At 41.4% G+C, this 24,734-nt stretch overlaps 1 protein-coding gene across 2 annotated transcripts in view; it reads right to left on the bottom strand.

The window, feature by feature from the left end:
• The window catches only part of FU (kinase family with ARM repeat domain-containing protein), a 78,222-nt gene that overhangs the window by 16,593 nt on the left and 36,895 nt on the right, over nucleotides 1-24,734 (bottom strand). The window contains exons 5-8 of one of the 2 annotated variants that reach the window (XM_087695598.1): nucleotides 1,798-1,890; nucleotides 1,623-1,686; nucleotides 1,384-1,468; nucleotides 1,223-1,295 (exon numbers count right to left, since the gene is read on the bottom strand). In XM_087695598.1, the coding sequence (XP_087551724.1) occupies nucleotides 1,223-1,295; nucleotides 1,384-1,468; nucleotides 1,623-1,686; nucleotides 1,798-1,890 (315 nt within the window). The remainder of the gene's footprint in view (nucleotides 1-1,222; nucleotides 1,296-1,383; nucleotides 1,469-1,622; nucleotides 1,687-1,797; nucleotides 1,891-24,734) is intronic. The other variant, XM_087695606.1, reaches the window with a different exon arrangement.

Here is a 24,734-nt window from a genome sequence, read left to right as displayed (position 1 = left end):
GATTGTGCAGCTAGCAAAGTCCAGTTGCTCCACAACTATTATTATCATTGCCAATCCTCGCAGACAGTAACAGGCCAGTGTGGAGATCATTGATCAACAGCACATCTAGAAGTCGAGATGTCGACTTGTGTGTGTATGCTTCTTATTTTGTCACCCCCTGTCCTATGTATATCCAAGATCTCTCTTTTTACACAGAACTCTAAGGCAAAAAGGAATAGTAATGGGCATGAATAAGTGATGAGAAGTTCCAGCCATAATCTACTCACATTCCTAATGTGACAATTTTCAAGATTTGCTCTTTTGACATTACCAGCTGCTTGCAACAAACCTAAGTTTCTGCTCTGATATTTCTATCATTTAACATATAGACTGAAACAATTTTTGTCACACAATCTCATCACCAAGATGGGCAAGCAGTGAAGCATCAAGGAAAGGCAAACTTTCATATATTTTGTGATGTTTTCTTAACTATCTCCAAACTGCTGAGCTGTAAGCATTCAGCAGGCATTGAATAGGGAAGCTCTACTTAGATATGCTTTCATTCGATGGACAGATGATTAGATAACCATCCATTGACAAACGGGCCATTTGTTTCTTATGGAAAGACGGCTGGTAAAAGTCTGTTAACCAACGTTGACTTGAAAAGCGATCATTTTTTGGAGCATTTAAGAGTGTTCACTCGATGGTTCTATGAGACACAATGCAGTCTTGTCTACGGCATTATATCAAACCATAGCTAATGAAACATGGTCTATGAGGTAGACCTCACAGGCCATGACCTTGCATGGGTAGTTCTTTGGATGATTCCAAAGCAAGCCCTGGGATCTCTCTTTTGTACAAAGCATAGAGAATATGTAGGTAAAAGACTGACTAGAAAGAGCAATCACCAAAAAATGCAAGGCTTTAAACAATGATTCGATGAGAAACATTGCACTCCTGTCTAACTAAATTCTCTGAAACTGGTCTTCACACTTGCAGAGGGCAATAGTTAACTTAACTTGCAAAAGCACTTAACTAAACCTCAATTTCAAAAACAAAACACTTCACACATGGGAAGCTAGGATGCTCCTGCTTAAAGACAAAAGACACAAATTGCCACCAAAGCTCGGCACTCCTGATGATATTTCTTTAAGATTACAAGAGCCATTCAAACTACACACTCCATAGATGCACCAAGAATGTGGAAGGTAAAAATAAATGCAAATACAAGCTGTCAAATCACCTTCACGATGTGTCTTATGAGCGTGTAGACAGAATTGGTGTAGAAGGGCGGCTGACCAACATAGAGTTCATACCTGTAACTCAAAGAAATGTATAAGTGCGTGCAATTTAAGGCATCCATGTATTATTTTCATTATTCAAACATAGCCTAAACAAACCCACAATATTACTCCCAATGACCATAAATCAGCTGTATGATTATATGGTTGCTCTCTAACAAGCTCAGGTGCCATATAAAGAGGTGTCCCTATCCAAAAAGAAAAAAAGAGAAAAATCAACAAAGCAAGTGTAAACACAAAGTGTCATGTGACAAGAACATGCCTATTTCTCATTTTGGACTAACGTGTCTAACGAGGGAAATTATGATCAATCAAGCAGTAAAGTAGATAACAAAGTCATGCCTTTAATAGACTGGAGGACCATGGTGTTACAAGACATTGCTCTTGCAAATCCAAAATCACATAGCTGACAAAAACATATGTAAGAACATTAGATAATTAAAATGGACACCAAAATTTTGGTATCAAAAATTAAGGCAAAAGTAAGGCATACATAAGGTCTCACCTAGCATCTCACCTTTACAATGCCTCCTGCTCCTATCAAGATGTTTTGTGGTTTCATATCACGATGGATGATCCGGTGTGAATGAAGGTAATGTAAAGCCCTTACCTTTCAACATAAAAATAGTAAGTTGAGCAAAATGTAAATGCCACTAACATTGTGTCTTTAAAAGTCATTGATATTCACTTGACTGATTACATTGAACCTTAAGACAAAGACAAAAAAAAATAGGCCCTTCTAGTTTAAGCAAAGAAAAGCCTAGATGGCAGTACAAATATAAGGTGCAGTATGAAGAAGTGCATGAAAAGTCCCATCCATCATGTTGACCACTCAATTGAGTGGTTGGGCATATTCACTTGACTGATTACATTGAACCTTAAGACAAAGACAAAAAAAAATAGGCCCTTCTAGTTTAAGCAAAGAAAAGCCTAGATGGCAGTACAAATATAAGGTGCAGTATGAAGAAGTGCATGAAAAGTCCCATCCATCATGTTGACCACTCAATTGAGTGGTTGGGCATTTTTTGAATCCTTCATGAGAATGTCCTATTAGTTAAGGCAAAAACTAGGTAAAAACAAATAGCATACACAAGAATTAAAAAATGTATAGATGAGAACAGAACTACATACATGGCTAACAACTCTAGAAGGTAAGTCTCAGAACTCTCATGCATGCAAAGGAAGGGGGAAAAGTCAAGATGGCAGCAATCTGACTCTGGTTTTCTATGAGAGACACTAGGCGAACAAGTATCCATGAGAGCTTGTGGACTCAATATTTCATCATAAAACCCTTTTGATCTCCCATAAAGTCATGTACCTGCATTAATAAGTTTAGGCCATATACCTCACACAAAATCCACCACTGGTAGATGGGCTGATGACAATTGACATGTTGACATCAAGCAATCCATGTATGCATTAGGAATGTGAGGTGACAGAATCTACAAAGGTCTTGATGGCATGAGAAAACGGAATATCATCATGACCTAAGACATTGTTTGAGCCAATTGCCAACAATTCTTTTGTGCTGCATGGCAATCCCACAAGCAAAAGTGTGCTATCTTAGCTAACGCTCAAACAAGGGGGCCCCACCTTGGCCAGAAAAGTGCCCACAACAAAAGTAAATGGGCTGCCAAACAAAACAAGCTGCCAGACACTCAAACGAAAGAGAAGTTTCCTCCATATGTAAGGAACGTATAAAGATCCAAAAGAAAGGACTTTCTTATTAAGCTAAAATAAGCATAACATGCTAAATTAGCCACTTGGACAGCCCCAAAAAAGGCCAATTAATGAAAACCCTAAAATGGTGCATGGTTTGAGAGAGTTTTAAAACGGTGCATAGCACAAGGTCCCAAAACTTTCTATAAATAGGCATGCTGCCATCCATTCAATCCAATCTTATTTTGCACGTTTCAAGCCCTCTAGCTTCGCTGCCCACACCCCATTTGTGGAGGACATCTCATCCAAAGCTGCCCATTGCTATCTCAACCTCCACCTTGGTGTTCTCTCACCTTCCAGCCATTGCCTTGCTGATCCAGCCATAGTTGTTGCGTTTGCTACCTAACAACCCCTTTCCACAGTTGGCGACTACTTCTAGACCACTTCCTACTACTAGCAACCATCCAAACATTGTTGCCTTGCTGTTTTTGCTGTTGCTTGGCTGGGAGGACCACATCATTCATGCATTTGCATTTTCAATTTTCTACTGTCACCCAATTTTTCTCTCTCCTCACATACATGTGTTTTCAATGTTTCTCTCTCCTCACTGTCTGTTTGTATCAGGTCCAGCTTCCATAGCTGCATTTGCTAGTGTTCGACTCTCAAGAGGCTACCTTTGCTGTGTTTCGACATCCATCGGGAGTATGACATGCTCACCCGCTTAGCACCTTTACCTTAGTCCTAACTCCTCGGGTCGCAAGAGTTTGGGGTACAATTTTCATTCCTGCACGGTTTGTTTGCTACATGAGCACTGTATATTCATTATTCAATCATTCATTCAAATTCCACTATTTTCATTGTCTATGAGTTACCCTAACCCTAATTGTGTTCTTTTGAGTTTATGCTTTGTCGTACACTTTTCATTTATGTTTTTGCATTAGGATATTTCTTCTCATGGTATCAAAGCAACGTTCTCATGGTATCATCATGATGCTCTCAAGCCTAGCACGTCAAGACACACAACAAAGTGGGTTTCTCAACTTGCTCCTCCATCCAACATGACCAGAGAGACTTCGGACTACCATGGAGTCCATAGACCATACCAAATCTCGCGAGCCAAACATGATCTCATCCTCATGTATCTAGCTCAATAACAGATTGAAGGTAAATTTGAGTTTTCCCCTTTAGATTCCGTGCACTGATCTAGTGGTTTTGCAAGGACGGAAGCTCCACAATGGACTAATCACCCTGACATGGAAATTAGCATGGAGTATAAACCATTTTTCTCTCTACCACAATCATTTCCATCTCTACCTCTTTCATCTTTTCCACCTTCATTCACTCCTATGTCAAGTAAGCATGATACTACTCAACCTTTTGAGTTTACTTCCTCTTTTCCATAAGATATTGGTGATGCTCGAGATGAAGGAACTCTTCATACCAAGTATTGGTTCATAAGCTCTAAAGATGACATATTTTTCTTTTTGAACTCAAGAAAAGGTAAGCAAAAGTTGCAAGAATCTATACTGAGTGCTGCTCCTTCATCTTTTCCTTTTACTTCTCATGGTCAATATGATTTTGGTGATTCATCTATTTCTTCATTTGCATTTAATGGATGAAAGGAACCTAACACATTTCCCAAAACAACTCAAATGACAAATCTATTTAATCTCCCACCCATTCCACCCACTAGTTCTGCTACACCTTCCTTTCAGTCTCCATTAAGTGCACCATACATGTCTTCTCACATCCCACCATGGGGGTCCTTCACCCTTAGGCAAGCGTTTTAGGACCTTGTCTTTTCTCTAGCCGAGTGGTGTCTCCATGATGGAGGTTCATCCTCCCACCCCCACACTTTTGGGTTTTTCACGGCTTGGGAATGTTACCCAGCAACCACCAAGTGTGGATCAATTGGTGCCACAATTTGCCTCTATGGCATTACCTAGTGGACCGCCTAGTCATTTTGTTGCGTCTCAACCAACCATTGGACAAGGCTTACATGTCCCAATGCCTCCACCTTCACTGGCACTTTATGGAAACATTCATGTTCCAGTGCCTCCGCATTCATTGGACATTGCCAGCCTATTTCTATCTACCCACCTCTCCCTCCTAATTATCCCCTTCCACCACCTCCTTTCTATTCCACTTATCCAACGCCTCATGGTTTTTCCTCATCAACCGAACATGCCTTTGATTATAAGAGTCGGTTTAATGGGTTGAACTTCACTACTTGGTCAAACCTAATGAGACATCCTTGACACCCAAAACCTATGGGATCTTGTGCAGGGATTGAAACCCCAATTTGATCCCACACTTGCTTCATATCAAGTTGTTCGCTCATGAAAGGCTAGAAATACCTCTGCTATTGTCAAGTTGATACAAGGTCTATTACTTGAATTTCATTCACAACTGCAACATTTTGACTTAGCATCCGAGCATTGGGTACGCTTGATTGACCGCTATGCAGGTCGGTGTTAAAGGTGGCGGCAATTAGGAGCCTTTAAAGCTAGGTCTGCCTATGCCGCATTAATAAGCCAACCAGTGCAAAAACAATGAAGACCATCTGGCTAGCACACGGGCAAAGAGAATGTCACAACAAGCAGTAGGCTATATAAGGAAGAGACCTGCACAAGTAGAAGAGAGAGAGGGAATCAAGGGTTCGCAAGGGATCAAGTATACAAGGGAAATTAGGATTCGAAGGTTCAAGGGCTCAAATGCTCGACTGTTAGATCCTCTGTGTGTCCCTTCCACCTAGCATCCTAAGTACTACCTAGTAATAGAGCTACCTTTTGTATTGTCCTCAGTCACAACATCTAACAGTAGTACTGCCATCATCTTTGTATTCATCCGTTATCTTGAGTTTATGAAGATTCTGTGATCCCTCCACTAATTATCCCCGAGTAGTATCGCTAGCACTTCTACCTCTATTGAGATAGTTGTATTGACTTCATATGGCAATATACATTCAAGACTTTTCTGTTGTTAAGTACACTTGATATTTTATTTCATTGTTGTGACTTGTCGAGCTCTACACACTAAACATTGACTATAGAGTAGGATGTCGGTGTCCACCTATGTCGACCACAATCATCATTCCTCCACATGCTAAACTGAATGCATATGCATTGGAAAGGTCCTGCCGATGTAGTTCTGGCTCTAGACCAAGCACAAGGGTCCAGATCTAAGCAGCACTAAACAATACCATCTCTTGAGGTTTCTTCTATCCTCAGCAATGATGTGTCTCGAGAGCAACAACCTTCTCCACACTTGTGAGAATCCCATTCGCATTCCACTCCAAGTGATTGGTAGCAAATCTGCCTCCGTTAATTGCTCCCATTACTCCACTAAACCTAACGAGTCATTTCTTGGCTTTTGTTAAACTAGTTGTTGTCCCACCAATACTCCTAACTATATCCTCACTTCTAATTCCAATGGCCCACCCCCCCAATATTTCATTTCCGAAGTTCTCTAGATCTTCCAATGAGGATCCAAATGCCTTTATCCATCAGTTTGATGTTGCGTACGCAGTCAACTTTCCTAATCAAGTCAATAAGCCTCAAAGGTTGCCATAATCGAATCTTCAATGCAAAAAAAGGTTGCAACGTGGCTAACGGCAGAGCATGGCTGGCAAACATGAAATGATGCACTCACTGCATTCCGTATTAGATTCCAACTGACAAAACAAATGCATAAAAGCTAGAAAGACTCAACAACCTTGAGCAAGGAGATCGATCAATCCAAGTGTATACCGCCAAGTTCACTATTCTCAACAATAGAATTGAATCAAATGCCCAACCAAAAGATGAAATGTTGAATACATTGTATGTTCAAGGCTTCAATAAGCCTATCCGGAAAGTAGTTGCTTCTGATGACTTGTTGGATAATAGCATAGACCCATTCTACAAGAAAGCCCTTAGACTAGAACAATTTCTATACAAAGAAAAGTCAAGAAAAGAAGATAAATCCAATAAGTCCACCCAAAAGAACCAAAATGATGACAATAGTGATTCTGATTCTAATTCTGATCTGAAGACAAAATCCAACAATGAGAAAATTGACTCTGAAGAGGAGGAGAAAAAGCCCACCAAGAGTAAAAAGAAGGACAAGGGCAAGAAAACGTTGGAAAACACTAAGAAAAATTAGGTCAAAAATCTCTAGTGCACACAATGCAATAACCCTCAACACGTTCAGGCTGCATGTGGCCTAAACTAGAGATGTAGTATTTGTAACATGACCACTCATAACATCGAGTACTGCCGATACAATGGCAAGTACTCGTCCAAGAGGATCGCAAGGTACCGAACCATCCCCCTTTGACCAATGGACCACCAATCCAACCAATCAAGCCCCTACACCTACTCTCACTTTAAAAAAGCAAAAGTACCAACAACCCAACGGTGGTTGTGGTATTGTGATAGAGGAGGAAGAGACTGAGGTAATTGCTGGCCATTCTCTAAACATTGTTTCATCTATGTATGTAGGAAGGACACTAGAGATCTCAATATCCAGAAGTTCAAGCATATAATGCTAAGAAAAGGCAAGGACAAGGCCCAACACAAATGCTCGGAGTCAACACAGTTGAAATCAAGGAACTGACAAAACCGAATGTTCATGTGATAACCCGGTCAAGCAAAACATACAAGGAAGCTGCATTGTGGCCCACAAAAACTTCGAGGGCAGAGCAAGAGAAAGTCTACCATCAGGTGGCAGGATGGTCAATAGAAGAGCCGACGGTGATGAAATATCCACCCTTGAGCTCTAATCCAAAAGCTAAACCCGAAAATTGGTCTAGTATATCACGTGAGGGAAAAATTTCTCTGTAGCAAAAGAACAATTGAAAATATAAAACCCTAACAGAAATGAAAGAAAGCCGCAATGTGATGAATTATAAATTATACCCAACCTAATGCCATACCCTGCCAGCTAAAGGAATCCAGCAAGATATGAAGATAAACCCACACCCAAGATGGAGTCACTCAAACCCCAAATTGCCCATAGACCCAAAGTCTGCGAAGTTAAAACTGCAATAGGAATATGCACAAGAACCAATAACCCCAAAACATGAGAAAAACAAGCAAGTTGCGAGAGAGGATCCGCAACCCAATGGAGTTCAGAATCCAAATAGTCACCCTAGAATTCACAGAGAGAAGCAACCAAAAGTTTATCCCAACAAGCAGACGAGTCAATTACCAAATGATATCCCTGGTAAAGATCACAAAAAGAATCTAAAAGATCATCCCAGACAGAGACAAGGTAAAACCCCAAACGCTAATCTCAGAGGAAGTAAAAGCCAATAAACTAATGCTATGCTCGTAGCAACGAAAATGAACACGCCTCCAAAATCATCCAAAGTATCAACCGAATGGGGACTAGTGAATATTATTGTTTCACTAGATGATCTCTTGAATCTTGTACTAGCTTTCAAGGAACACCGCCAAATTAGTCGCTAAATGTTTATTCTGAGATAGAACTCCTATTGAATTGATCAACAACAGAGATACACACTTTGTAAATAGGGTCATTAAAAAGCTCACATCATTTTTTCTCATTGTACATAAAAAGCCTTCTCATTATTATCCACAAGCTCATGGCTTAACAAAATAAACCAACAAGGTCCTATATAAAATTTTAACCAAGTTGGCAGATCAAATTAAAAAAGACTAGGATACCAAGCTCTCTGCAACACTTCTTCAAGGCCACTACCGGCATGACTCCGTACAAGTTAGTTTTTGGTCTGGAAGCCACTACACCCTTGGAGTATGCACTACCAAGTTTACAGCTCGCAATACAAGATCAGCTCATCCCAGAGAAATCTCTTCCATTCTGGATGGAAGCCATTGCACAATTGGAAGAAGACTTAATCCGCAACACCTACATTTTATCTAAAGTCCAAGCTTGACAAAAGCACCAAGTGGACAGACTATCCAAGAAACCAATTTTCCAAAAGGACCAACTCGTCCTGGTCTTAAAAACTCAAATGGGCAAGCTTCTGAGCAAGCTCAAATTTCGATAGAGCGGTCCTCTCTAGTCTTCCATGATTTCAAAACTAACTCTTTCTATCTAACCTAGAAAGATTTACAAGATAAGCTACTGCAACTCTTTCTATCTAACCCCACTCATTAGCTCATATTCCCAACAGCAACATGGTATCTCGGAAAACCCATTTTTGGCATGCCCTCTTATGGCCTGTTTTGCTTACATGGTGCACATCCATCTTACTACCATGACAACCTTCCAACTCACCATTGAGGAGGTTTACCCTCCAAGCCCTGAGACCCTCGCAGACGCCCAACCATGCCCTACAACTCAACAACTTCATCAACCTCCCATAGAGTACTACCCCAATCCACCTCGACACCTAGTCCATCCTGGAGCAACTCCTCACATGCTCCACAGTCCACATTCAAGGCCACAAATATACATTGTCTACGAAGAGAGTGCAAGAGAAGTTGTGCCTATCCAGCCATGGTGACCCCAACCCCCACAAACGCTCTCCACCACAGCCATTGAAGAAGCCTTCAGTACCATACTCAATAAGGAGTATTGGCTGAGCAACCTCATTGAACCCCACAAACCTAACTTCAACACCCTGACATTCCTAGTCAAGGCCTCTACTTGCAAGCCAAGGTGCTCAATGTCTCAAAAAAGGTAGCCTCTCTTTTCTTCTCTCCTAATCTCCTATTGCTTAGCCCATTGTTCTTCATGAGCACCTCTTTGTTGAAGCAAAATGCCTATCCCATAGGCCGTTCCCCATCAAAACCATTAAGGTAATGTATAGAAAACATTTTACCTTACTCTTCCCCCCACCCGCTCTTCTTAACCCACCCTGTCAACTCCCATCACCTGCAAATGATTGCCGCCTAATCTCACCCTGAGACTGGAACCATGCAACCCTAACTCTTGCCAAGCAGCCCACCGAGCAAGACAAGCCACCCCAAGGGCGCCAATCCCCCAAGTCCCCCAAAAAGTCCACCTCTACCACCAACCTCTCTGCCAAACTCACCCTTCTAAAGTCTAAGGCCCAAAAGTGTTTAGCAAAAGAAGGAGACTCCAAAAGACAAGCAACCCTCAGGCCCCACTCCACCAACCCTCACAAGCCAGGTGGCACCTCCTCGGCTGCCATACCCTCCCCACCAATGTGTCCCAACAACTTGTGCTAACCCCCCAAGAGTTCAGCTAGAAGACGGCGCACCGTTCATTGAACTTAATCAATGTGTTCTTGGTCCCGCAAGAGCACCAACAGCAAGACCTCACTACCCAAGTGGCCCCCACCTCAAGCAAGCCAACACCCCCCTCTCCAAGTAGCTCCAATAGAAGGACACCGCTCTCCAAAAACACCAATAAAGACTGGAGGCATACCAACAAGGGCTACTAGCCTTTGCAAATGATGGAGAAAAGCCCAACGATTGGAAAGGGAGAATGTTTTCCTCCAAGTTTGTGCAACTACAGTAGAGAACCCAAATGGCACGACCCTATTGTACCTGGAGATTATAAGAAGACCTCCAACGCGACTACAAAAAGGAGTGGCTCGACTGATAGGAAAAGCTCAAACGAGAACTCTTGGCCACCATGATTGACTCCTGCTCCAAGCTCCCACCTCTACCCAATAAACCGAATGAGCCGAACTCTGATGTCAAGTCTGCTCGCCCTATCCCTCAATCCACCAAAACTCCATCCCATTCCCCACAACAAGGCAAAAGCGCCCTTGCCGACTCCGCTCCCTCTCACTCCCACTCTACATCGGGCTCCGCAATCAAGTTCAAACTTGCCGCCCTACCCTAGACTGAACTATCCACACTCTAGATCCTCACAAACTGACTACCAAGGGAGCAAGCAACAACAGTCAAGCACAACCTACCCACAGGTAAAGGCAAGTAAATTGCCACCAAGGAGCTCGTTAGTACCCTAAGCAAGGAGGATGCATCTCCGCAACCCCCGACTCAGAACTTCTTCGTTGGCACCAATTCCGTTGATCCGAGGTGGCAAATGATGATGGAGCATTGGCAAGTGCTGGAGGAGCGAAACACCGAGAGAGAGAAGAGGATCTAGATATTGCAGCAAGTGATGCTAGACCTAAACCAAGACTAGATGGAAAAATCCGACCTTCTTTGAAAACACATTCCAGAGAAAGAGCGGGCTAGAGTAGCCTGAGACATGAAGAAGGCCGATATTCCACACCTTACACCAAAGCGCCGCCGAAGTGCCCACCTCCAATCCAAGGTTAGAGTCAAGAAGAAATCGTGCTTGAATCAAGGAGAAGGATCCCCAAATCTTGATGACCCAAGGAAAGGTCAAGGAGGTAAAGATCCTAATCTTGATGATCCACTCTCTGAATACCCCTCTGCTCCAATCACAAACATCATGAAGTTAGCCAATGTTAACCAACTTCAAGCCTGCCTAACCAAGTTTGAAGTCCTCTTCCTCAAGCAATGGCATCACATCAATGCCCTCTTAAGCGCAATGTCCAAGCATAAACTCGAACTTAAAGAGTCCAAGCCTGCTTCGTTTGGATTACATTTAAGCACAACTAGTTGCAACAACAAATCTAGCTCAAAGCCATCTACTTGGAGAAGCTTGCAGCCGACAAGCTCATCTTCCACAACATCCCATAGCCTCCCCTTTGGACTTGCATGGATCTTTGGCTGCAAAAGCACCACCTCTAGTACAACCCACTCTCCCCACTCTGGCCCCAACCTCCCAACCTGACAACACCCCACCTCTTGCCTCCACCAAACCTACCTCACCCTTTACTGCCTCCCATCCTTCCTTCAACCCTCATCGCCCCACCTTCACCCCAAACCAAATCCAACAAGACGATGCACCTAACACAAAGGATGAAGGCAACATCAACAAGTAATTTTGTGGATCCAAGTCCACCATGTGTGCCAACGTTAAAGGCGGAAATAGTTAGCAGCCTTTAAAGCTAGGGCCACCAATAGTGCATTAATGAGCCGACATGTGCAAAAGCATCCCCAAGTATTGTGTTGCTAGATCTTCCGTCTTTGCTAAGAAAATTGTATTGTCTTCATATAGCAATATACATCTAGGATTTTTCTATTGTTGAGTACACTCAGTATCTGTTTTCGTTATTGTGACTATGTCAAGCTCTGCACACCAGACGTTGACTGTAGAGTAGGATGTCACTATCCAGATATGTTGGCTCTAAGTATGGTTGCACTCCACTCTGTGGTGGTAGTGCTCAAATCCGATTACACTCGGGATAAGACTCGTCACATCTATTTGGATCATGAGCTCCAAAACTTTTAAAATCACTAATTGGATGACTTGAAAGTCAAGGTGGCTGAGTATCAATATCTTCTTGCCAAGTTTTCTACCACGAGGGACTCCTAAGTCCTCAAACGATCAAGTCACATTGTTTCTAAGCAAGCTACTAAGAAAATACTTTCATTTTGTGCAACTGGTAATCTCAAAGCCCACCATGCACACATTCTATGAATCTGAGTGACAGTTACTGCATTACGCTCGGTTATTTTATCAATCACATAGTTTGACCTCTACAAAGGGGACTCTCATTGCTTTTTCTTAGAAGAGGCAACAAGAAAAGGGTAAACAAAATCAAAATTCCAAACAAAATCAAAAACAAAGTCAAAATTAAAATCAAAATCGAACTAGTAAGATCCAAGGAGAGTCCTAGTCACCTCTTAAGCCAAAGTGACAAAATATACAAAAGAAAAATCGATATTGTCGACATTGTCTAAAGACTAGCCATTTTGACGACGAGTGTCAATCAAAGGCAAGAGACACAGCACAGCTAAAACTCTGAGCCTCGCCCCTCAAGCAAGTAACCCCCAACAGGGGAGGTAAGTTGGTAGCCACCCTCAACAAGGGCAATAGTAAGGCCAAACCCACACCACCACACCAGTCAACCATCACAGCCAACAACATTTTCAACGCCAAAGGGCTTGATTGACTAGTCTACAAAGGCTCACATCGTCTCCATAGAGACATTTCAAGATACGAGTCTCGTTCATATCTGTGAGTTGTCTCCTAGCAAAGTGACTACAAAGGCCCACTCATCACAGTCATGTACTTCACCTACTCGTTGGATTCTGGACAATGGAGCTAACCATCATATGACCCCTATCGCCGACATTTTTGTTTCTCGAGCCCCTTCAACCGAGCACGTCCAAGTTGGAAACAACTCTTTAGTCCTGATTCTTAAGCTCGCAATCGCGTCAATTTTGACACTAACTAGGGTCCGAATTGTGCTATGTTAAATGATATATACTATGTCCCTCATTAAGAGGTGAACTTGTTATCTATTCAACAACTTTCTCGATTGGAGCAAGCAATCTTTTTCACTGTGATTGTAGTCAAGGTTCTTGACCCTCGGACTGGTTTAGTGATTCCTCACAATGAGGCACAACCTAGTAGTCTATACCACATGATAGTTTCTTCTTAAGCTGACAGCCAAGGGCTCTGAGTTCCACCGCTCCAAGCTTTAGCCACTACACGAAAGCCTACAAGCACTGAGCTTCTTTGGCAATTTTGCTTAGGACATCTCGGATACAACTCTATATAAGTTATCGTGTCAACAAATGGTTAATGGGCTTCTCCACTCTTTGGGGATAGGATGTTATTTACAGGTTTTTTTTCAAACATTTATTGTATATTGTACTTTGTATCTTTATCCGCATCATACATTCTTTTATTCTTTGTGTGTACCACACTAGTATACACCTATCCGTCGACTCTCACTCTCACTCACTATTCACTCAACTGTTGTTGCACCTCGATCGACGCGTATGTTCTGATTGCTTCCTCTCGCACTCTTCAAACTAGTACCAAAGCACGAGAATCGGTGCAAGAAATTGAGACCAATACCAAGCAAGCAACAACGGTCAACACCAAGTGTAAGTCTAACGGGTAGTCGACGAGTTTGACAGACTGTCGACATCAGGTTTGCAACAGGCAGGTAGTAGACAACCAACTCAGGCAAGTCAAGTAGCAATGGGAGCCATGCTTCTAGCAGACAATAGGCGGCGGTCGCGAGACAAGCAGGACACTTTCTGTAAGCGGCAGCTGCAACAGCATACGCAACAATTGTGGCTAGCTAGCAACATCAAGTGGACACGTACACAAGATTGGTGACGTTTTTTGCAAGCGATGGGGCAACGTGACACACAACACATCAACAGTAGCTGGAGCCATTTCGTCAATTTTTTTTATTTTTTTTGACATTTTTTAATTTATTTCAAAAGCAGGTCCCTTATCTATTAACAGGGTTCATGCGTGCAAGCACAAAATGCAAATCTGTGCGAATTTACACTTGAAAATTTGGGGCTTTTCCCAGATTTGGTGTTGGATACGCATAACAATGACTGTTGATACAAAAATTGCAAACGTTGGGTGCACATGCCTTGGAAAGTTTGGGGCTTTTCATATATAAGTAAAATTTTGCTAAGTTGAGCCGATTTCATTGAAATTTGTGCACAATTGGACCCCGAAATTTGGGGTTTTGCAGAATTTGTGAAATTTCTAAAACATTTGCTCGCATTTGATGCTTGGGAGGATGTATTGATGCAATCGGGGTAGATTCACTGTAAAAATTTTGGAGCCTTTTGCATCAATGATGCATTTTGAGCGATTTGAGCTTTGACAGTAAAATTTACAGCACATTCACTGCTGAGTGGAAGAATTTTGAACTTGGGATGTTTCAAATGTTGTAAAAGGGCATTGCTGAATACTCATTATGCAATGAAACAATGGTATATACAACACTTGGGTTATTGCATTTGGGCATTATGGTGATGTATTACTGAAGTGGGAGTTCCTCTTACATTGTAGGTTGATCAATTGTTCCCATATGCAATTTTAAAGGAAACTCCCACTTGGGTTATTGCATTTGGGCATTATGGTGATGTATTACTGAAGTGGGAGTTCCTCTTACATTGTAGGCATTATGGTGATGTAAAGGAAAAAGCGCAAAAAGAACGGAAAAAGAGCAAGGCATAGAGGCGGCCTCTAAAACTAAACTGAGGCAAAAATAGCAATTTTAAAGGAAATGCGCCTCAAAAACTCTAAAAACTCCTATAAAAGAGCGCCAGGCTCCCTCCTGTGCCACTTGACACAAAAATTGCAACAAAAGCAAGGAAAAACAGCAAGATGTCACTTGTTATCAGTGTGGACACAAAGGGCATAAAAAGCACGACTACAGGTACTATAAAAAGAAACAAGAACGCAAGAAGCAAGCTAATGCAAAAGACAAAAAGAATAAAAAGGATGACAACTCTACCCCTAAAGAAACAGAAAAAGTAAATGTGATACCTAATGTTATTATTGAGGAGATAGAAAAAGATAAAGATGTTGATTTGCTAGTTGCATCTTTAGATTCACTCGTTATGACAGTGGAGGACATGTATATCACTAAAAGGGATGTGATAGATCCTTTGTTGTCAGCTCATGATGGTTTGTCACAATCATGGATTGTTGACAGTGGTGCTTCATTTTATGTAACTCCATCTTTGGAGTGCTTCTCTTCTTATGCAGAAGATAATCTTGGAAAAGTCTATCTAGGCAACAACCATGCATGTGATATTGAAGGAATGGGCACCATACACCTAGCTCTTGAAAATGGTCAAGAATTGATCCTTCATGATGTTAGATATGTACCTAGCATCAAAAAGAGTTTGCTTTCTCTTGGGCAACTAGACAACACGGGTTACTTCACTACTTTTGGTGGTGGAATATGGAAGATACAGAAAGGGTCTACGCTAGTTACTAGAGGTGGTAAAAAGAAAACTCCATAATAGCTCTACTGCAAGGCACTTCCTGAAAAGTTTGTTGCAGTTGCTGAAGTGCAATCACACATGGAGTTATGGCACAAGCGTCTTGGACACATGAGCCAAAAAGGATTTCCAAGCACTTTTTTCACTTGGAAGAGTTGATGTGAAAAACTCAAATCTTGACTTTTGTGATGATTGTGTTTTGGGAAAACATGTAAAGAGTTTATATTCTCATGGAGCCTCTAGGAAGGTATGTATCTTGAATTTAGTTCATTCTACTGTATGCACCATGCCGATAAAAACTCATAGTGGTTTTCATTATTTTGTGTCTTTTATTGATAATTGTTCTAGAAAGCTATGGGTTCACTTACTTGAGCAAAAAAACAAGATATTTTATGCTTTTAAAAAGTTTTATGCATTTGTTAGTACTCGAAAGGTTTTAAAATTTAAAATGCATAAGAACAGACAACGAGAAAGAGTATGTATCCAAAGAATTCAATAAGTTTTGCGATGCCAATGGGATTAAACCGGAGCTCACAACACCTTATAATCCGTCATCTAATGGTGTGGTTGAGCAAATGAATCGCGCATTATATGAGAAGATTCAATGCATATTGTGCACCACAGCTAATCTTCTGCAATCGTTTTGGAAAAAGGAACTCGAAACCATGGTGCATATTTGCAACCGATCTCCACATCGCACACTTGAAAGGGGCATCCCTGAAGAGGTTTGGTCTGGCAAACCTGCTTCGTATGACCACTTATGGGTCTTTGGCTGCGAATGCTATGTACATGTACTTGTTGATAGCAGAACCAAACTTGACATGAAATCTAAGAGGCATCTTCATGGATTATTATGGAGATGAAGGTGAAATGGACTATAGAGTTTGGATTCTAAGCATGAAAAAGGTACTGCGCAGTCGGGATGTGGTATTTAATGAGTCAAAGCTACTGAAAAATGTCACATCTAATGACTTGGACAAAAATAAAGTGAAATTTCAGCATGATCAGCCACTTGAACAACCATCAACCACTAAAAATTCAGCTTCATTTGATGTTGGTTATGATAATAAACGTATCATCATTAAGCCTGATGAAAATAAACAACAAAGGAATGCTGAAAACCAGCTTGGGCAACAAAATCAACATGCTGAAAATGAATTACAGCAGCCTAAACATGCCATTCAACAGCCAAATAATAAGGTCATTGGCATTCCTTTGGTTGTGGATCCATTACCTGATAACACTGATCATTGGGTAAGGTCTACTCATATCAAGAGACCTATACAAAGGTTTGATCTCTCTTTGGATTGCATTTTGCTTACAAATGAAGCTAAGCCTCTTACACATAAAGAGGCATTACCATGTGAGTTAAAGAAAAAGCAAGAGCTAACTATGCAGGAAGAAATGAAATCATTGTATCAAAATGATACTTGGGATTTGGTACCATTACCCAAAGATAAGAAAGCTATTCCTAACAAATGGGTCTATAAAATCAAGTGTGTGGATGGCAAACTCAAATACAAAGCCAAGCTTGTGGCTAAGGGCTATACCCAAAAGGAGGGGATTGACTTTCAAGAAGTCTTTTCACCTGTTGTCAAAATAATCACTCTTCGGGTATTGTTTGCCATCATAACATCTATGGATCTTAACTTGATCGAATGAATGTTAGAATTGCATTTCTGCATGGTGATTTAGAAGAAGAGTTATATCTGAAACAGCCAAAAGGCTTTGTTATGCCAAGAAATAAGCATTTGGTGTGTAAGCTTAAGAGAAGCTTGTACGGTTTGAAACAAGCTTCTAGATAGTGGTACAAAAAGTTTGATGCCTTCATGCTCTCACATGGGTTTAAAAGAAGTAATGCAGATCACTGCTTATATATCAAGAAGGCTAATGATGGAAGCCTTATTATACTTGAGCTTTATGTGGATGATATGCTTATTGCTGGTAAGCATAAAAGCCAAGTTAATGCACTGAAAAAACAACTAAATTCAGCCTTTTCCATGGACTTGGATGCAACTGAACACATTTTGTGCATGTGTGTGATGAGAGATAGAGAGCAGCAACTCTTGTTTCTCTCACAAGAAAAGTACATCAGCAAAGTACTTGATTGTTTTTCTATGGCTGATGCTAAGCCACTTGGTGTTCCTTTACCACCATATCTTAAGCTTAGCAAAGCAAATTGCCCAAAAGATGATAAGGTAGCCAGCTCTATGAAGGGTGTTCCCTATGTTTCAGCTTGTGGTTCACTCATGTATGCTATGGTTGCCACTAGACCTAACATTGCTAATGCAATGCGAGTTATAAGCAGGTGTATGTCAAATCCTGGCAAAGCACATTGGGAAGCAATGAAATGCATCTTATGGTACCTTAAGGGCGCAAAAAGAAAATGTATTTCCTATGGAAAGGGTACGTTAGATCTACAAGGGTATTGTGATGCAAACATGGCAAGTGACTTGGATACTCACAAGTCTACTAGCGGGTACATATTTACCTTGACTGGTGGGGCAATTTGTTGGTGCTTTAGATTGCAAAAGATAGTAGCACTTTCTACCACTGAGGCTGAATATATTTCAATCACTGAAGCTTCGAAAGAAGCTGTTTGACTTGGTAGTTTGGTCAAGGATTTTGGGCTACCCACCAAAACACCTGTACTTGGATGTAATAGCCAGAGTGCTATATGTCTGCCTAAGAATGCCATGTTTCATGCACGTACAAAACATATTGATGTGCAGTATCATTTAATCAAATAGGTTCTGGATGATTATCTTGTTACATTGACTAAGATCAAATCACAGGATAACCTTGCAGATGTTCTCACTAAAAGTCTTGCAAATGCTCAACATGAGCATTGTATTCGACTAGTGGGAGTTGGTTAAAGGTTCACTTAGAACCTTTAAGTGGGAGATTGTTGGGTATAAAGACCCTTAGGCTACTCTCGTGCGTATATTACTTTACGCACGTGAACCCACCCTTGCATGTTAAGTGTATTGTACCCTAAGTATAAATACATTATTTTATTCTTTGTATGTACCACATTGGTACACACCTATCCATTGACTCTCACTCACTCATTGTTCACTCCACTACTGATGCACCTCGACCAACGCATATATTCTAATTGCTTCCTCTCACACACTCTTCACGAATGACATGATTGTAAAAGGACACTTTGGCAAATAAATAATTCCCCTGCGACAAAAACATTGTCCAAGTGGCAACGTTGCATAGCATTTGCATGAACATGATCAAACCTACATTGCCTCTTGTATAACTCCAATGCATTGGCGTTCTATTCTTGTAAATATGCATATGTGCGCATTTATCCCTTTTTGATCTTTCTGAGTGGTCGACTTTGGATCCACCATATTCGCAACACTACACATGGCAATCTCCAAGGCAATCTCCCTTGCTTGCTTAGCTTCGCAAGCTTGCTTTCTGCACATCTTTTTTGCCTCTCCATAGATCCACTATATCTACTTTACACACCCTTAGCCTCTTCCTTCATCATCGACATCCAGAAGTGATAGGGATAGCTTGTTTATTATGTGAAAGCCTTTGTGCTTGCCTACTCGTCTTCGGTCCATTACTTAATCCACCACCACCTCCCGTTTTTACAAAAATCATTATCAACCAAACCAAAACACACATACATACACAAAGTTCATTGTGGTTCCATCTGCCTTTATACAACTTAGTAGGCCACTAGGCAACCAAACATGCACTCTGTCCCAGATACCCTAGTATCTCTAGGGTGACCAATTGAACTCCCTTGGTAAGATAACCATTGCCTTTGTAGTCTTAGTAGGCCACTAGGCAGCCACCATGCACCCTTTGTCCAATGCCCTGGTTGCTTTGAGATAGGACGCCTTGGGATAAAATATATTAAAACCAAAACATTCAAAAATTTTGGGGTGCCCTTTCTAGCTCAATTTTTGGGCCTAAGAGGGGATATTGAGTTAAAATAACCATTACATGCAGAATTAGCCACTTAAAAAACCTGAAAAATGCTCAGTTAATGAAAACCCTAAAATTGTACTCATTTTGAGAGAGTTTTAAAATGGTGCATGGTACGAGGTTTCAAAACCTTCTATAAATAGGCATGCTGCCCTCCATTCAGCCAAATCTCGTTTTTGCAAGTTTCAAGCCCTCCAGCTTTGCTACCCACACACTCTGTTCATGGAGGATATCTCATCCGAAGCTGCCCATTACTATCTACATCAATCTAACGCCTGTTTCCAACCTCCACCTAGCTGTTTTCTCACCTTCTAGCCATCATCTTCCTGATCCAACCACACAATTGCTGTGTTTGCTGCCTAGCAACCCCTCTCCACTATTGGCAACTGCTTTTGGACCACTTCTTGCTGTTGACAACCATCCAAACATTGTTGCCTTGCTATTTTTGCTATCGCTTGGCTAGGAGGACCACATCAACATTTGCATTTTCAATTTTCTGTTCTCACCCAGTTTTTCTCTCTCCTCAAGTACCTGCATTTTCAATCTCTCTCTTCTACTGCCTATGTACATCAAATCTAGCTTTTATAGCTACATTTACTAGTGTTCAACTCTCCGAGGTTACCTTTGCTACGTTTCAAGATCCGTCAAGAGTACGACACACTCTCTCACTCAGCATCTCTACTTCAATCCTCGAGACACGATAGTTCAAGGTACAGTTTTCATTCCTACACAGTTTGTTTGCTGCATGAGCATTGTATAGTCATTATTCAATCATTCATTCAGATCCCACTATGTTCATTGTCTTTGAGTTACCCTAACCCTAATTGTGTTCTTTTTAGTTTCTACTTTGTTCTATGCTTTCATTTATGTTTATGCATTAGGGTATTTCTTTACACTTCCTATATGGGAGTGCATGTTGAGAAACCACTTCTTCAGTTTACAAACTTCATTAGAGTTTCACATTGACAACACCAAAAAGGGCTAGTATCCACATTTTGGCTACTTTTCCACTGGGCGCCCACACAGTGGTACGCCATCCTAGACAGCTTATGCCTTTAAATAGGCAATCACTTCATTCATTCATTCACCACCTTCTTTAATCAACACCGCTCTTCAGTCATTCTTCACCCCTCTTCCCTCGTCATCAAAGACCCTTCCCTTCTCTCACCAACCCCTTCCACTACCCTCACACCCCTTCAAGAGGACATTGCGGTTCGTGGCATGTGGCTACCTTCATCTTTCCTCTTCTCTACTTCAAACACCCTGTTTCATCATCAGGTTTTGCGTTTTGGAGCTCCCCTCTATCTAACATCAATATTCATACATGGGCATCAACTTTTTCTCTCTCCAAGTAGTGTCACCACTTGCATTAGGCTATCTAGAAACCTTCCCTTTGCCTGGCATTAGTTCCTAGAGGCTAGCAACAACATCCCTCCACTTGGCATCAACGTCTACCAGCTGGTGACTTCTCCTCCACCAAGCGACTACAATCTGCTTGTATTTAGGCTTTCCTCTACCTAGCGTTAATCTCTATTTGCTAGCGATTACATTTACCTTGCATTTTACACGGAGAAGGTCCCTATTGTTTGTGTTTGTCATCATCAAGTAGCGTCTACCATATAGCGACCTTTCCTATACATGCATCAGCTTTCTACAATTTTTGTTTTTAGCATTTTGAGCATAGGCATTTGTGTTTTACATCCTACCTCACTCCTCGATGTTTGAAGACTACATTTCGCTCCCACAATAGTTGGTGATTATCCTCTTCATCTCCAACGACATCAAAGGACTACGGTTTGCTCCCTCAACTATTGTCTTTCACCTTCCAGTGATTACTTTGATAGCCCACTGCCCAAAGGACTATATTTCACTCCCTTCACTGTGTAGATTCCCACAAGTACTGCGACCTAATTCAAACAAGATAGTGCAATTATCTTTTGAGCTTCAACTCCGTTGTATCAGCTTTTCTTCTCATAGCATGATTTAGTATATCATCACTTTTTTCTTATATTTCTGAGTTTCTCTTCTCTCAATGTTTGCCATACACACTCTCTGTTTCTTCCCACAAACCCTATTGTCTCTTTGTGTAGGGACCGGTTGGACATGGAGATCGAGGCAGACAAACCTTACGCTCAGAGAGAGACAGAGAGAGTGCAAGAGAGCAGAGTAGAGAGTGAGCACGTTTTTTTAGGTACAATAATGAGTGTACCTCTTTAGGTTATATATATATATATATATATATATATATATATATATATATATATATATATATGAAAGTACAATGTGCTAAGGATGTCTTCACATCCGTGCACATATAAAAGGCACGATGCCCCTTTATTCCCAACAACCTCCCACCTAAAGGCAATGTGCCTTAAGAGAAAAAAAGAATCAGCTAAGTTTAGGTATGTACAAAGCTGAAATAAATATATCTATCCAACTCCCATCATCTGTCGGCAATGAGCAAACCGCTCTGCTGAAAGACCCTTCGTGAGAAGGTCTGTAGGGTTATCATCTGTATGCATGTTGACAAGTTCAATGCTCTTGCTGTCAAGTACATCTCTACTAAAGTGGTACTTCACCTATATGTGCTTTGTCTTTGCATGAAAGACAGGATTCCGTGCTAGCATGATAGCACTCTGACTATCACAATAGAGAACAAGTAGCTCTGTGATGCCAAGCTCTCCCACCAGACGTGAAAGCCATAAAGCCTCCTTGCATGCCTCAGTGGCAACCACATTCTCTGCCTCTGTAGTAGACAATGCAACACACTTTCGTAGCTTGGAGATCTAAGAGACTGCTCCTCCTGTGAAAGTAAACACATACCCAGAAGTGGACTTCCTGCAGTCCGCATGACCAGCATAGTCTGCATCCGTAAAGCCAACAACAGATGCCTTCTGCTTTCCAAAGCAGATGCACAACTCCTTTGTGCCTTTGAGGTATCTCATAATACCTTTTACTGCATCCCAATGCTTTTTGCCAAGGGTTGCCATGTATATGCTAACCACTCCCACTGCAAAGGCAATGTCAGGACGTGTAGCAACCATAGCATACATCAAACTGTCAACAGCTGAAGCATATGGTATCTTGGCCATTTCAGCCTTCTCATCATCAGATGTAGGGCTGTCCTCTGCACTAAGTTTCACATATGAAGGCAATGGAACCCAAATTGTTTCCCCTCCCTCCATATTGAAACTCTGCAAAACTTTAGAGATATACTCTTGTGAGATACATAGAGTAAGCCTTTTGATCTATCTCTAAGTATTCGCATGTCAAGAATGTGATTTGCATCACCAAGATCCTTCATGTCAAAGCTGCCATGAAGACTTTGCTTCAGTGAATCCAAAGCATGAGTATCCCTGCCAGCAATCAACATGTCATCTACATACAAAACCAAGATAATCAGGCTGCCATCTGTTGCCTTCTTGGTGTACAAGCAGTGATCCACTTGACTTCTATGAAAGCCTTGGGACTGCATGAATGTATTAAACTTATGATACCATTCTCTTGGTACTTGTTTCAGCCCATACAAACTCCTTTTGAGTTTACATACCATTTTTTCCTTCCCTGGTTCAACAAACCCTTCAGGCTGCTGCATATATATGTCTTCATGCAGATCACCATGTAAAAACGCAATCTTTACATCCATCTGTATGAGCTCCATATCCTCAACTGCAACCAAGCCCAAAATGGTTTCAATGTAGTCATCTTGACTACAAGAGAGAAAATCTCATTAAAGTCAATTCCATGCTCCTGCTTGTACCCTTTTGCAACCAATCTTGCTTTTACTTTGGTGAGGAACCAGAAGTGACCATTTTGTAAACCCATTTGCATGGAAGGATTTTCTGCCCTTTAGGCAACTGCACCAAGTCCCAAGTGCCATTTTTTTCAAGAGATTCCATCTCTGATAGCATGGCTTTATACTATTTCTGCTGTCTTGTCTCTCCATTGCTTCCTTGAAGCAAGACGGTTCACCACATTCTGTCAGCATGACATAATCAGCCACATTAATTGCACCATGAACAAACATGTCAGGTTGTCTAGTAGCCCAAAACGATCTCCTAACCCAATGGTCATTGTTTGCTAGCTGTTCCTGCAAATTTCCATTTTCAGCATGCTGTCCTGGCATTTCAGCATGCAAATCAGCATTAACAACTTGTTGTCCTGGATATTCCTGCACATGTAATGGCTCATTTTCATGGGCAATAGCTGGCTGATCATTTCCAGCATTATTTCCTGCATTTACAGGTTCATTACAGCAGGTATTTGCTGCTGTACAATGGGCACATTTTGCTGTCCAAAAGGTATTTCTTCTCGGAATACAACCCTGCGGACCTCCTCAGTCTTTTCGAGCTGTTTGTGCATGTGATCTTCCCAGAAGATAATGTCATTGCTACGTACTACTTTCCTTTTCTCAGAATCCCACAATTTATATCCCATTTCACCCTTGTCACCATATCCTAGAAAAATGCATTTACAGGACTTTGGCTCAAGTTTGCTGCGTTTTTCTTTACGAATGTGCACAAAAGCCTCGCAGCCAAACACTTTCAGATGAGCATATGAAGGTGGCTTGCCCAACCACGCTTCTTGGGGAACTCCCCCCCCCAAAGACCTGTTTGGTGACCGATTAATCAAGTGAACGGCTGTCATAACAACCTCTGCCCAAAAACCATGAGGTAATGCAGCATGAGACAGCATCGTACGGACCTTATCCTGTATGGTCCGATTCATATGCTCTTTGCAACTTCATTTTGGGGCAGATTATGAGGGGTAGTTAGCTCCCTCTTTATCCCTTTGCTGTCACAAAATGCCTGAAAGGCCTTGGACACATATTCCCCTCCATTGTCAAAGCGAAAACACTTAAGTGTCTTATCCATCTAATTTTCAACCAATGCCAAGAATTTTTTTAACTTATCAAGCACTTCATCCTTGCTACGAATGGGGTAAAGCCATACCTTCCGTGTAGCATCATCGACAAAGGTGACAAAATATTTATTTTCCCCTAAAGATAATCATGGCATTTGATATACATCCGAATGTACTAACTCTAGAGGAGAAGATTTCAAAGAAAGAGACTTTTTGTGAGACGTCTGTG

The sequence above is a fragment of the Lygodium microphyllum genome, chromosome 2 (genome assembly GCF_053477565.2).
Source record: "Lygodium microphyllum isolate KBCC chromosome 2, Lygodium_microphyllum_v1.1.10, whole genome shotgun sequence".
In the NCBI taxonomy this organism is placed as follows: Eukaryota; Viridiplantae; Streptophyta; class Polypodiopsida; order Schizaeales; family Lygodiaceae; genus Lygodium; species Lygodium microphyllum.
The sequence above is the reverse complement of the archived record's forward strand: the minus strand, read 5'-3'. Positions and strand labels throughout refer to the sequence as shown.